The sequence below is a fragment of the Natrix helvetica genome (genome assembly GCF_964273705.1).
Source record: "Natrix helvetica genome assembly, chromosome: W".
NCBI lineage: Eukaryota > Metazoa > Chordata > Lepidosauria > Squamata > Natricidae > Natrix > Natrix helvetica.
The window spans coordinates 81,639,683-81,653,289 of record NC_138555.1 but is presented as its reverse complement, the minus strand read 5'-3'; the positions used below and the strand labels follow the sequence as shown (position 1 = coordinate 81,653,289).

Below are 13,607 nucleotides of genomic sequence, written 5' to 3'. Positions count from 1 at the left end.
TTGTTATTTTTAAGGTGCAGGAGGCGGAGAGCGTGGTCACCTCATGACTGCTGCTGTGTTGCAATATTTTCGGGGAGGACTTATTTTCGGGGAAATACCCTATCTACCTACTTACCCAACTACCTACCTATCTATCCTTCCATCCATCCTCTGTCTGTCTACCCATCTGTTCATCCTTTGTCATCTATCTGGCCATCCATCCATCCATCCTTTGCCATCTGTCTATCTATCTGTCCTCTGTCATCTACCTATCCATCCATCCGTCCTCTGTCATCTGTCTTATCTATCCATTCATCCTCTGTCATCTGTCTGTCTATCCATTCATCCTCTGTCATCTATCTATCCACCCATCCATCCATCCTGTCTCAATTTCACCCTGAGCTAACGAGGTCTAGAATCGATGGCTTTCCAAACAGCATATCCTCAGAAGAAGTGAAAAATAAAAACCCGAGAACATGTTCTAATTAAAAACAAGCTTTAATACAAAAATAAGAAAATAGAACTAAAATAAATCTATGTAATTGTTACATTCTGGCAAGAGCAATTGTTGTCCACCTTCTTGGCAGACGAACAGAAGATCAAAAAGAAAGAAGTCTCTGGAATGTGTGATGTATATAGAAACGTGTTAAGAAGCATGCACAATAAATCATTGTCAGATAAGAAAAACTTCTCTACAGTATAACTTATAATAGAGGCTCAAGTAGACAAACAAAATAACGTAGTGACACATCCTCTCATCTATCTATTCATAAATCCATCCATCCATCCATCCTGTGTCATCTATATCTATTTATAAATCCATCCTCTATCGTCTGTCCATCCAGCCATCCTCTGTCATCTATAGCTATTTATAAATCTATCCTCTGTAGTCTGTCCATCCATCCTCTGTCATCTATATCTATTTATAAATCTATCCTGTCATCTGTCTGTCTATCCATCCATCCATGTTCTGTCATCTGTCTAGCCAGCCAGCCAGCCAGCCATCCTGTCATCTATATCTATTTATAAATCCATCATCTGTCATCTGTCTGTCTATCCATCCATCCTGTGTCTGTCTGTCTATATCTATCTATCCATCTATCCATCTATCCATCTATCCATCTATCCATCTATCCATCTATCCATCTATCCATCTATCTATCTATCTATCTATCTATCTATCTATCTATCTATCTATCTATCTATCTATCTATCTATCTATCTATCTACTGTGTTTCCCTGAAAATAAGACAGGGTCTTATTTTCTTTTGACCCTTGAAATAAGCACTTGGCCTTATTTTCGGAGCGGTCTTATTATTTTTGAGGTGCAGGAGGCGGCGAGCATGGTCCCCTCATGGCTGCTGCTGTGTTGCAATATTTTCAGGGAGGGCTTATTTTCAGGGGAGGGCATATTTCAGCGCATGCACTCAAAAGCCCAATTGGGCTTATTATCCGGGGAGGGCTTATTTTCAGAGAAACGGGGTATTTATAAAATTTATCGGCCACCCATCTTGTTCTATAGGCATTTATAGTTATGGATTTACCTCCTTGCACCAAACAGCCTGTTTCATCTTAGCCTGATTAGAAGAAGAAAAAAAATTTGCCTCTGCCTCCCAGCAGTTTGCCTCCTGGCAGCAAACAGCAAGTTTCAGTTTCAGTTTAAGCATGGGCCTCCCGATCATCAGCTGTTTCAGGCTGCCATAGCCTGTGGCCTCCTGCGCAAGCCCCATTTTCTCCGTTTGCTGCAAGGAGGCAAATTGCTGGGAGGCAAGAGGCCAAAGGGTGGGGGCCGGTCGGTGGGTGGGTCTACATTCGTTGTATAAGACGAGCCCAAATTTTCACCCTCTTTTAGGGGCGGTGGGGGAAGGTGCGTCTTATACACGGAAAAATACGGTAGGTCAAATGAAGAATACGATTGTAAATTTCAGGTGTTATTGCACAAGATATTTGTGCCCAGGCGACACCCTGTTTAACGGAAGGTGGACTGTTTATATTAAAATAAAATCAAAACTTAACCCAAAATAATAATATGTGGAACCCTGCTCCCCTGCCCCTTTTCTCCAGTTCGCGGAAGCCGAATGTGCCCGCCGTGCCCTGGAGCAGCTGAACGGTTTCGAGCTAGCCGGCCGGCCCATGCGGGTGGGACAGGTCACCGAACGGCTGGACGGCACCACCGACATCACTTTTCCCGACGGGGCTGATGAACCCGACCGGTCAGCTCTGAGCTTGGGGGCGACTGGCTCCCAGCTGCAGCTGATGGCGAAGCTGGCCGAAGGTGAGAAATTTGGAAGTGGGGAACGGATTCTGTTATACGTTTGGAAAGGCGCAGGAGGAAGGGAATAATTCCTTTCGGGATCAGAGAATCCCCGACTTACAAACTGTTTGTTTGCTCACATTTCCCCCCCCCCCCCGAATTGTATTTTCATCTGATGGGATGTTATCATTTTTCCCTTTTTGTGCAAGTACGATTCTCGCTGCTGTCAATCCATTTAGCATTAAGTATATTGTTCCTTTGTCATATCTTTCTGGTATTATACCCGGCAAAAATATTTCTGACTTTAAATCGATATTCTGCTTAATCAATGACTTAGATGAGGGGATAGATAGGAACTGGGCATGTCTAGTTGAATGAAAAGAAGGACTAGGGGAGACAGGGTAGCAGTCTTCCAATATCTCAGAGGTTGCTACAAAGAAGAGGGAGTCAAGCTGTTCTACAGGGCACCTGAGGGCAGGACAAGAAGCAATGGGTGGAAACTAATCAAGGAGAGAAGCAACTTAGAACTGAGGAGGAATTTCCTGACAGTTAGAACAATTAATCAGTGGAACAGAAGTTGCCTCCAGAAGTTGTGAATGCCCCAACACTGGAAGTCTTTAAGAAGATGTTGGATAGCTATTTGTCTGAAACCGTATAGGGTTTCCTGCCTAGGCAGGGGGTTGGACTAGAAGACCTCCAAGGTCCCTTCCAACTCTACTATTATATTACTTGGTTGATACCTAGGGGTTGAACTACGAGGTTGAATAACCATTTGTCTAAAGTGGTGTAGGGTTTCCTGCCTAGGCAGAGGGTTGGACTAGAAGACCTCCAAGGTCCCTTCCGACTCTGCTATTGTATTCTATCATCTTTTCCAACCATGTATGTGTTATTGTGCATGCTTTCATACATGTCCACCACATACAATGATAAAGTACTTGGAATCTGATTGCATTTCCAACATTTGGTTAAACATTTTTGCCAATCTTGCCGGTGGCAAATGCCACCTGTAAAACGTTTTATAAAGATTTTCCTTATATGCAGTAGCCATTGTCAGTTTATAATTTCTATCCCAAAGTTTTTCCCATTTATCTAATTCCATAGTATAGCCAAAGTATTATTTTTTTTGCCCATACTATCATTGTTTCCTTTATTCGTTCATCTTCCATTTTAAAACTTAATAGGTAATTGTATATCATATTTTTCGGCATATAAGACGCTCCGAAGTATAAGACGCCTGTAGCTTTTGGGGAGGAAAACGGGGGGGGGGGGGATCTGCCTCTGCCACTCAGCAATTTGCCTCCTTGCAGCAGACAGAAAACGGCCCATTTCAGCCTGACTGCAGGCAAACAGCAAATTGTATACCATATTTTTCGGCGTATGAGACGCTCCGAAGTATAAGACGCATCTAGCTTTTGGGGAAGAAAACAAGGGGGGGGGGAATCTGCCTCTGCCACTCAGCAATTTGCCTCCTTGCAGCAGACAGAAAACGGCCCATTTCAGCCTGACTGCAGGCAAACAGCAAATTGTATACCATATTTTTCGGCGTATGAGACGCTCCGAAGTATAAGACGCATCTAGCTTTTGGGGAAGAAAACAAGGGGGGGGGTGGAATCTGCCTCTGCCACTCAGCAATTTGCCTCCTTGCAGCAGACAGAAAACGGCCCATTTCAGCCTGACTGCAGGCAAACAGCAAATTGTATACCATATTTTTCGGCGTATGAGACGCTCCGAAGTATAAGACGCATCTAGCTTTTGGGGAAGAAAACAAGGGGGGGGGAATCTGCCTCTGCCACTCAGCAATTTGCCTCCTTGCAGCAGACAGAAAACGGCCCATTTCAGCCTGATTGCAGGCAAACAGCAAATTGTATACCATATTTTTTGGCGTATGAGACGCTCCGAAGTATAAGACGCATCTAGCTTTTGGGGAAGAAAACAAGGGGGGGGGGAGTCTGGCTCTGCCACTCAGCAATTTGCCTCCTTGCAGCAGACAGAAAACGGCCCATTTCAGCCTGACTGCAGGCAAACAGCAAATTGTATACCATATTTTTCGGCGTATGAGACGCTCCGAAGTATAAGACGCATCTAGCTTTTGGGGAAGAAAACAAGGGGGGGGGGTGGAATCTGCCTCTGCCACTCAGCAATTTGCCTCCTTGCAGCAGACAGAAAACGGCCCATTTCAGCCTGACTGCAGGCAAACAGCAAATTGTATACCATATTTTTCGGCGTATGAGACGCTCCGAAGTATAAGACGCATCTAGCTTTTGGGGAAGAAAACAAGGGGGGGGGAATCTGCCTCTGCCACTCAGCAATTTGCCTCCTTGCAGCAGACAGAAAACGGCCCATTTCAGCCTGATTGCAGGCAAACAGCAAATTGTATACCATATTTTTTGGCGTATGAGACGCTCCGAAGTATAAGACGCATCTAGCTTTTGGGGAAGAAAACAAGGGGGGGGGAGTCTGGCTCTGCCACTCAGCAATTTGCCTCCTTGCAGCAGACAGAAAACGGCCCATTTCAGCCTGACTGCAGGCAAACAGCAAATTGTATACCATATTTTTCGGCGTATGAGACGCTCCGAAGTATAAGACGCATCTAGCTTTTGGGGAAGAAAACAAGGGGGGGGGGAATCTGGCTCTGCCACTCAGCAATTTGCCTCCTTGCAGCAGACAGAAAACGGCCCATTTCAGCCTGACCAGGCAAACAGCAAATTGTATACCATATTTTTCGGCGTATGAGACGCTCCGAAGTATAAGACGCATCTAGCTTTTGGGGAAGAAAACAAGGGGGGGGAATCTGCCTCTGCCACTCAGCAATTTGCCTCCTTACAGCAAACAGCCCGTTTCAGTTTCAGCACAGCCTGATTAGCCCAAGCTGTGGATTGCCAGACCATCAGCTGTTTCAGGCTGCAGGGATTGCCATAGCCTATTGCTGCCTCCGCACGTCTCATTTTCTGCCTGTTCCTGGCGGCGGGGATTGGAATGGGTGGAAAATGGAGGCCCAAAACGGGGTGCGCAGAACCGAAAAATGGGATGCTGGGGCCGAAAATGGGGCAAGCGGAGGCTCGCAATAGGCAATGGCAATCCCGGCAGCCTGAAGCAGCTGATGGTCAGGAGGCCACTCGAACTGACAATCAGCTGCTTGCTGGCTGTTTGCTGCAAGGAGGCGAATTGCTGGGAGGAAGAGACCAATGGGCAGAGGCCGGTGGGTAGGTGAGGCTACATTTGGTTTATAAGGCACACCCAAATTTTCACCCTCTTTTAGGGGGGGAGAGGGAAGTGTGTTTTATACTCCGAAAAAGACAGTAATTTTCTTACCAGTTTTTCATCTGTCCCTAATAACGTCAAGTGTGGTTGGTTCTTTGTATCAACCCCATGTTTCCGCCTCTTTCTCTTATCTCGATTGTATTTGCAAGTGTGACCACCAAGCTGAATCTGACCCTTGGTTTTGTAGTCCCTGTCTGCTTTTAAGTTCCCCAATTCTGGTTTAAAATGTCTTTATGGGATACAATTTTTTTCCCAAGGGAACAACATTTGGATGTATCAATGCTTCCGTTGTAGAAAACCAGACCGTTCCAACTTGCAACTGCACTGAATGAAGGGTCTTATGGTTGCTTTTCACACTTACGACCGTTGCGGTCCCATGATTTACATTCTGGATGCTTGACAACTGGTTCATATGTATGACGGTTGCAGGGTCCCGTGTGTGTGTGTGATGTGAGCATCTTTTGCGACCTTCCGACAAGCAGAGCCCACATGGAAGCCAGCTTCGCTAAACAACCGGGTGATTGACTTAACAACGGCAACTGATTTGCTTAGCAAATGTGGCCAGAAAGGTTGCTAAATGAGGCCAAGCTCGCTTAACAGCTGCCTCGCTTAGCAGCAGACATGTTGGGCTCCATTGTGGTCGTAGGGTTGAAGTCTCCCTGTGTCTATCAAGATGCAAAGTGAACATCAGTCACATCAGTTAGAGCTGGCTAGCTTTGATGTTTCCCTTGGCCTTCTCCCATCTCCAACGGCACTTCCTCTCTTAACCCAAGCCCATCGTTCTCCCGTCTTTAAGGAAGGTTGATCTTTAAGATTGAGCGATCCTATAAGGTTGGCAAGATGGGAGGAAAAGAAATCAGTGGGAAATGCTAAAAGACTTCCTCGGCTTATGTTCTGACTTCCCTAGGCTTCCCCAGCAGCACGAAGCCGAGTCCTCGTCCCGATAAACCCCTTTTATTTAATCGACAGTGAATTCCTCTCCAGCAAAGTCTTTCCTATCCCACAATCTTTCGAGATAGCTCACCATTACCGACCTTGATCAGGCTTGGCCGATATCTTTCAGACGCCGCAACACTTGGCAAGAATGCAGGAGTGAATGAACGGTCTCCTGCAAACTCCACTCCCCTGTTGCTCCTCTTTTATTCCCTCTGGGAGGGCCCATTCACCGTCCACCTGTGGCCTTACTCCCAAGTCGACCCTGGTTCCTTAACTGTTCCCTTCTCCTGGAAGCTCTGCGCAGGGGCACCCTGGGAACAGGCTCCAGCTGCTTTTCTGCCTCACTGATGTCTGACTCCGAAGGCAGCTGATAACCGTCAGACGGCCCTGGCCCCATCTCTGCCTCCAACATAGAGCCCTCGTCAGAGCCTCCCCCAGACTCCAGGACTGGCCCATCTTTATCCCAACCTCCTCCTCACTGTCTGAATCTGCTGGCCTAATCTTGCTTGGACAGGTTGTGTAGGAGTTTTATTTTTTGAATCCGATAAATCCCATACGTTGCATTCTCTATGAATAATAGGGCACTGGCTCCGGGGAAATTGTCAGACAGTCACGATTCCCGCTCGGTTTTGTAGAGGAGGGAAATGCGCGTTACCTGGAAACACAAAGCGGGGGGGGAAGAGCTGAGCGAGCAATCTATCTATAGCTGGTCCTTGACTTACAATCTCAGCTCACCCTGGAAACTTTCCTTGCTAAGCAACGCAATTGTTAAAGAGAGTTTTGTCTCGTGATTCCGCCGGGTTTTATAACCTCGTTTTGTCGGGGTCATTCAGGGAATCCAGCTTTGCCCGTTGCTGGTCAGGAACCAGCAGGGAAGTTCGCTAATAGCGATCGTGTGATTTCCCCCCCCCCCCCCCAGGACACTGCAACCGTTGCAATACATCCGTGAGGGCGAACCTTTGGCATGTATGCCCCAGGTGGCACGTTAGCCATCGCCCAGCTCAGCTCCAGATTCGGGTGTCTGCTGCACATGCGGGAAAGACGCGTGGGGGGCAAGTGGGGGAGTCTTGCGTACACGGGGGGGGGGAGACATGCGCAGGGGCAGGGGGAGCTGGGGGGGAGAGCAGCGCCCTGTTTTTGGTTCAGGAGGCTTCAAGGAAGACTGCTAGGCCCAAAAAGGGGTGCAGGTGGGGCCGTGCACATGTGCAGACAGGCGGGTCGAGGGCAGGGCACATTGCATTGTGGGTGTGGGCATGTGCCCGCACTGTCTCACACATGCGCGCGATTTTGGCATGCGAGGACGCAAAGGTTAGCCATCACCGCAATACATGCTGGTTGGCCAAGCTGTTGGGGGCTTGTCAGCCACCGGTCTCTCCGGCGGCCGAATCAGATGAGGAGGCAGAATGGGAGTTGGCAATCGGGAGAGTTCCGAGGGGGAAGAGGGAGTGGAGTTGTCAGAAAGAGAGAGGCAGAGGCAGAGCCTGGGCCGTCCATCCGCCCCCAGATGGGGAGTCAACAGCCCCCCCCCTCCCCAGGTCTGGAGGTGGCTGATGAGGAAGAGGAGGAACAGCCGGGTCCAGTGCCTGACGCGTGGCTGTGCAGAAAGCTGAGGAGAGGAGAGCAGTGGAAATCTATGAGCCGGTCCTCAGGATGGAAAAGCCACCGCTGCAAGCGAAGCCTCACTCTAGCTCTGGGGAGAAAAAGGCCGGGGGAGCGGAGACGAATAGGTGTGGCAAGACAACTATTCGCCTCCCTGTCGGTCAGCCACTGATAGTCCGGACTTCTGAATCCTGTCGGGAACTATATTGGAATCCTTACTTGGGAAATCTGAGCATGTGTGTGTGCGTATCTCCACTGCTGAGCAAAAGAGCGAGGGCATCTTCCAGGACTTTCGTTATGAGTGTGTGTGTGTGTGTGTGTGAGAGAGAGAGAGAGAGAGAGAGAGAGAGAGAGACGGAGACTCTGACTCTTGGAGCCAATTCAGGGGTGAGGACACAAGTCTTCAAGTCACAATCGTATAACGGTGGACACTACAGCAGTTCCACTAAAGGAGAAGATCGGTCACTCAGGGTTGACATGGCGGGCCCTTGGTGCTCTCTGAGCGTGCTAGTTTCCTTGAAGACGTTTCGTGACCCCACTAGGGAACAACATCCATGCTAGAAGGGAGGGAGGTATGTGGAGAAGGAGAAGGACTGTCTGAGCTTGTTTTCTTGCAGAAGTTTCATGACCCAACTGGGGAACATCATCAGTGCTAGAAAGTGAGGTGGGGTTTGTGAAATGGACAGGAGGAGGAGGAGGACTTCGGCGTCCTTGGTCCTCTTTGAGCTTGCTTGTTTTCTTGGAGGCGTTTCATGACCCAACAATGTAACACCGTCAGTGTTAAAAGGGAGTGGGGCTTGGGAGGAAGAGGAGGAGGAGGAGAGGAAGGGATGGAGGAGGAGGAAGAAAAGGAGGAGGAGAGATGGAGGAGGACTGTAGGGTCCTTGGTGCTCTCTGAGCATGCTTGTTTTCTTGGAGACGTTTCATGACCCAACAATGTAACACCGTCAGTGTTAAAAGGGAGTGGGGCTTGGGAGGAAGAGGAGGAGGAGGAGAGGAAGGGATGGAGGAGGAGGAAGAAAAGGAGGAGGAGAGATGGAGGAGGACTGTAGGGTCCTTGGTGCTCTCTGAGCATGCTTGTTTTCTTGGAGACGTTTCATGACCCAACTAGGGAAGATCATCAGTGCTAGAAGGGCGAGGGGTACGTGGAGAGGAGGAGGAGAAGGAGAAAGGGGAGGAGAAGCTTCCTTGCAGATGTTTCATTGCCCAGCCAGGTAACATCATCAGCGCTAGCAACCAGCCCGAACGATATTACCTAGTTAGAGTAATGAGACTTCCCAGAAAAGGAACCACCCCCCCCCCCCTTACAACAGCTGCAAGTGCGAAGACCGATCATAAATCCCTTAATTTCAGCACCGCCGCCACTTCGAACAGTTGCCACTGGTCGTAAGTCGAGGACCGGCCGCCTTTCCATCTTTTAGGAGGCGTATTTCGTCTATTTCTTCACTTCTGGCGATGGGAGAGTTGAACCATTTCAATGAAAGACCCAACATAAGGGCTGCCTGTCTGTTATCGGCAATATCGGTGGGGGTGGGTGGGTGGGACACCGATGCCCATAAGTCACAGCTGGAATACTCTCTCTCCTCCAGAGCCTCGATTGGCGTCATCCTTGTTCTTCCCATCCCCAAATCCCTTGTCTTGTGTTTGGTCCCCAACACAGCAGGTTCTGGGATCCCACTCACCACCACGGCGGCGGCCCAGGCCGCCCTGCAGCTGAACGGAGCGATACCTTTGGGAGCACTGAATCCAGCTGCCCTGACAGGTAAGGGGAGGGGGCAGGGGGGAGGCGGGCTGGATGGAAAGGAGCCATTGGGAGGGGTCCTGAGGACGGAGGAATGCATCGTTAGAATCCTGGCTCAAAGTTTCTCAAACTCAGCGACTTTTAAGATGGGTGGACTTCAACTCCCAGAATTCCCCATTCAGCTAATCCAATCTCTGTGACTTTTAAGATGGGTGGACTTCAACTCCCAGAATTCCCCAGCCAACAATATGCCAATTTCAAGATGGGTGGACTTCAACTCCCAGAATTCCCCAGCCAGCAATATGCCAATTTCAAGATGGGTGAACTTCAACTCCCAGAATTCCCCAGCCAACAATATGCCAATTTCAAGATGGGTGGACTTCAACTCCCAGAATTCCCCAGCCAGCAAATGCAATCTCTGAGACTTTAACATGGGTGGACTTCAACTCCCAGAATTCCCCATTCATCTAATCCAATCTCTGTGACTTTAAAATGGGTGGACTTCAACTCCCAGAATTCCCCAGCCAACAATATGACAATTTCAAGATGGGTGGACTTCAACTCCCAGAATTCCCCAGCCAACAAATCCAATCTCTGCAATTTTAAGATGAGTAGACAGCAATGCTGTCTGGGGGATTCTGGGAGTTGAAGTCCACGGATCTTAAAATTGGCAAATTGCTGACGGGATTCTGGGAATTGAAGTCCACCCATCTTAAAATTGGCAATTTGCTGGCTGGGGGATTCTGGGAGTTGAAGTCCACCCGTCTTAAAATTGGCAATTTGCTGGCTGGGGGATTCTGGGAGTTGAAGTCCACCCGTCTTAAAATTGGGAAATTGCTTCTTCCATTACATTAAAGATCACCCCAATTTAGCATCTTGTTTTTTCCCGTGGGAAATTATTCCCGGGTTCCTAACACTTTTTTTCTTCTTCCTCTCACCTCTGTAGCTCTTAGCCCAGCACTGAATCTGGCTTCACAGACCCTGGCCTCCCAGTGCTTCCAGCTTTCAGGCCTCTTCAGTCCCCAAACAATGTAAGTCACTAAACAGGAGGGGGGGGGGGGCTGGTTTGGCAGGAAAGGAACTTTTTCATGTTTCATTATGTTCCAAATTTCACATTCAGACCTTCAAAAACCTAACTAAGTCCTTGGTCCTCTCTGAGTTTGCTTGTTTGATGTTTCATGACCCAACGAGGTAACATCATCATTGCTAGAAGGAGGGGTGGGGTGAAGGGTTGCAGAATGGAGGACGAGGAGGGAGGAGTAGAATGACTGGGGGGTCCTTGCCGCTCCCTGATTTTTGCGGTAGACGTTTCACGACCCAACTAGTTGACAACATCAGTGGTGGTAGGGAGTGGGGTTTGCAATGTGGAGGAGCAGAAAGAGGAGGATTTGGTGGCGAGATGGTCTATGGCAGGGGTGTCGAACTCGCGGCCCACGGGCCGCATGCATCACACATTGGTCACGCCCGGTTTAGCGAAGGGAGGAAAACTCCCGACACATCAACATGATGCCTCCGTGACGATGCAAGTTTGAAACCCCCCGATCTATGGGGTTTTGAACTTGGTTGCTTTCTTGGAGACATTCCATGACCCACCTAGGTAACACCATCAGCTTAGAAAGGAGTTGGGTTTGTGGAGTGGAAATAGACGATGAGGAGGAGGAGGGATAGGACTGTGAGGTCCTTGATGCTCTCTAAGCCTGATTGCTTTCTTGCGGGCATTTCATGACCCAACTAGATAACGTTATCAGGAGCAGCAGGAAGGAAGGAGATAGGATACGGGTGGTAGCCTTGTGGAGTCCTTGCTGCCCTCTGAGCTTGCCGACCTTTCATGACCCATCTAGGTAACATCATCAGGCTGGAAAGGAGTGAGCCTTTAGTCTCATTTTATATCCCAGGGAGTTGCCCCATCGGTGTTGGCCGGAGGGGTCTTAGCGACTTGGCCTTGCAGATTCTCTGGTGCCAGGGGGTGGGATCCTACCGGTTTAACAACCGGTTTCCTGAACGAGCGCGCGCGCGCACAGTTCCCAGGGAAATAGCTGAGGTGCGGCGGGGTCCACTCTGCCGCGCCTATCAGCTGAGCTAAAAAACAAGGAAATTATAGGTAGGCGTAGCCTAGGCTGGCGGGCCCGCCTGAAGGTCGGAGCTACCGTTTCGCCCGAGCCAGGCCGAAGCGGTAGACTCCCACCCCTGTCGGGCGCCCACATTCCTTCCTTAACCCCTAACTTCCCCCACCCCCTAACTTCACTCTCCCTGTCGTCATCGTTTTCCTTTTGTTTCCTGCCCTCCGCCCTATTTTCCCCGTGAAATGGTGAGTGGCGAGACCGAGGCATAGAGGAGGACATGGAGAAGGGCCTTGAGGGAGGGAAGGAAGGGAGGCAGAGTGGAGAGGAGAGTTGCTAACCTCTTTTCTTTTTTTTTTCCTTCTTCCTCGTTTTCCAGGTAAGGCCATCCAGTCCTCTTCCCCCTTCCCGCCCTCCCTCTCCCACGGAGCTTGGAGGAGGAAATGATCATCTCTACACCATTACCGCTTCACCTGACACCCCCCCCCCCGTCTCCGCCCCCCCCCCCCAATTGGATCCAAGCCTGGGGGGGGGGTGGTGGATGAACTTTGAAGGAACTCTCCCACTTTGGGGACAAGCGGGATGGGGTGGGGGGGAAACAACCCTTCTTAACATGAACTCTTGATTTTATTCCGAATTTCCCTCCCTGGGCAAAGGGGGGGGGGGGAAGAGCTTGTATGGTTGACCACCCCCTTTTTCCCTCCCCCCCCCCCTGCCCCTCCTCAAATCACAATTGGAGGAGAGATGCATTCGCAGAGACTGGAGGAAACTTCCTTCTCCCTCCTCCCCCCCCCCCCCAAAAAAAAGAGATGGAATTGCAACATCTTTTCCTTTCGGTGGATTTTGGGGGGAGGCCAGGAAGACCCTTGGCCCCTTCCTCTCTCTCTCTCTCTCTCTCTCTCTCTCTCTCTCTCTCTCTCTCTCTCTCTCTCTCTCTCTCTCTCTCTGTCTCTGTCTCTGTCTCTGTCTCTCTCTCTTTCTCCCATCCCTCTGCTCTCGGATGGGGCTGTGAGCCTTTGCTCCAATGGCCTTGGGCGTTCCTCGCGGTCACGACGGATCTTTGCTCCTGCGCGCGTTGTAAAAAAAAATAAAAGTGAATAGGGACAGACCGGCGGGTGAGTGGGTGGGTGGGAGGCCCACGCGGTGTATATCTCTTCTCCCCCTCCCCAATTTGTATAAAGAGGCAGCGTAACCCGTGGGGGATCTCGGGCGTTTCTCTCCCCCCCCCCCTTTCATTTTTCTCGACTCTTTGTCTCCCGTTCTTGGTGTCCCCGTTTTTCTGGCTGCACCTGTTCCTCGGAGTCCTTCGGAGACCCTTTTCCCCCCCCCCCCCACCTCCTCTCTCCTTCCCCCCCTCCCTCCTTTCCAGATTTTTCAAAGGTGTATTTTGGGTTTTTCTTTTTATCTCTTTCGATTTCCCTTTGTTTTTTTTTTTCTTTTGCTTATTAAATGAATAATTAAAAAAAAAGTCACCAAATGGAACCGTGTGTATGGCTGCTCTTTTTTGTTTTTTTTTTTCAAGGGGGGGGGGGTAGGTGGGAAGTTTCTCCGGGAAAAAAACAACAAACACTTTAGGGTGAGGCTAAAATACTTGGGAAGGGGGAGATTTTTCTCAACATGAAGAGCCCAAGCAACAAAGAAAAGTCTGTAGTTCCTTATTTAGATCCGTATTTTCAAAATCAATCAATCTATCTATCTATCTATCTATCTATCTATCTATCTATCTATCTATCTATCTATCTATCTATCTATCTATCCATGTATCATTTATCATCTG

At 49.3% G+C, this 13,607-nt stretch overlaps 1 protein-coding gene across 5 annotated transcripts in view; it reads left to right on the top strand.

The window, feature by feature from the left end:
* RBM23 (RNA binding motif protein 23) overlaps nucleotides 1–13,312 on the top strand; it is a gene marked incomplete at its 3' end in the record, with an annotated part of 39,492 nt that extends 26,180 nt beyond the window's left edge. For 2 of the 5 annotated variants that reach the window (XM_081968892.1, XM_081968888.1), the window contains 4 exons: nucleotides 2,044–2,254; nucleotides 9,690–9,791; nucleotides 10,717–10,801; nucleotides 12,210–13,312. In XM_081968892.1, the coding sequence (XP_081825018.1) occupies nucleotides 2,044–2,254; nucleotides 9,690–9,791; nucleotides 10,717–10,801; nucleotides 12,210–12,213 (402 nt within the window). Of the gene's footprint in view, nucleotides 1–2,043; nucleotides 2,255–9,689; nucleotides 9,792–10,716; nucleotides 10,806–12,209 lie in introns of those variants that run through there. The other 3 variants (XM_081968890.1, XM_081968891.1, XM_081968889.1) reach the window with 3 other exon arrangements.
* Nucleotides 13,313–13,607: the final 295 nt, after the last annotated feature.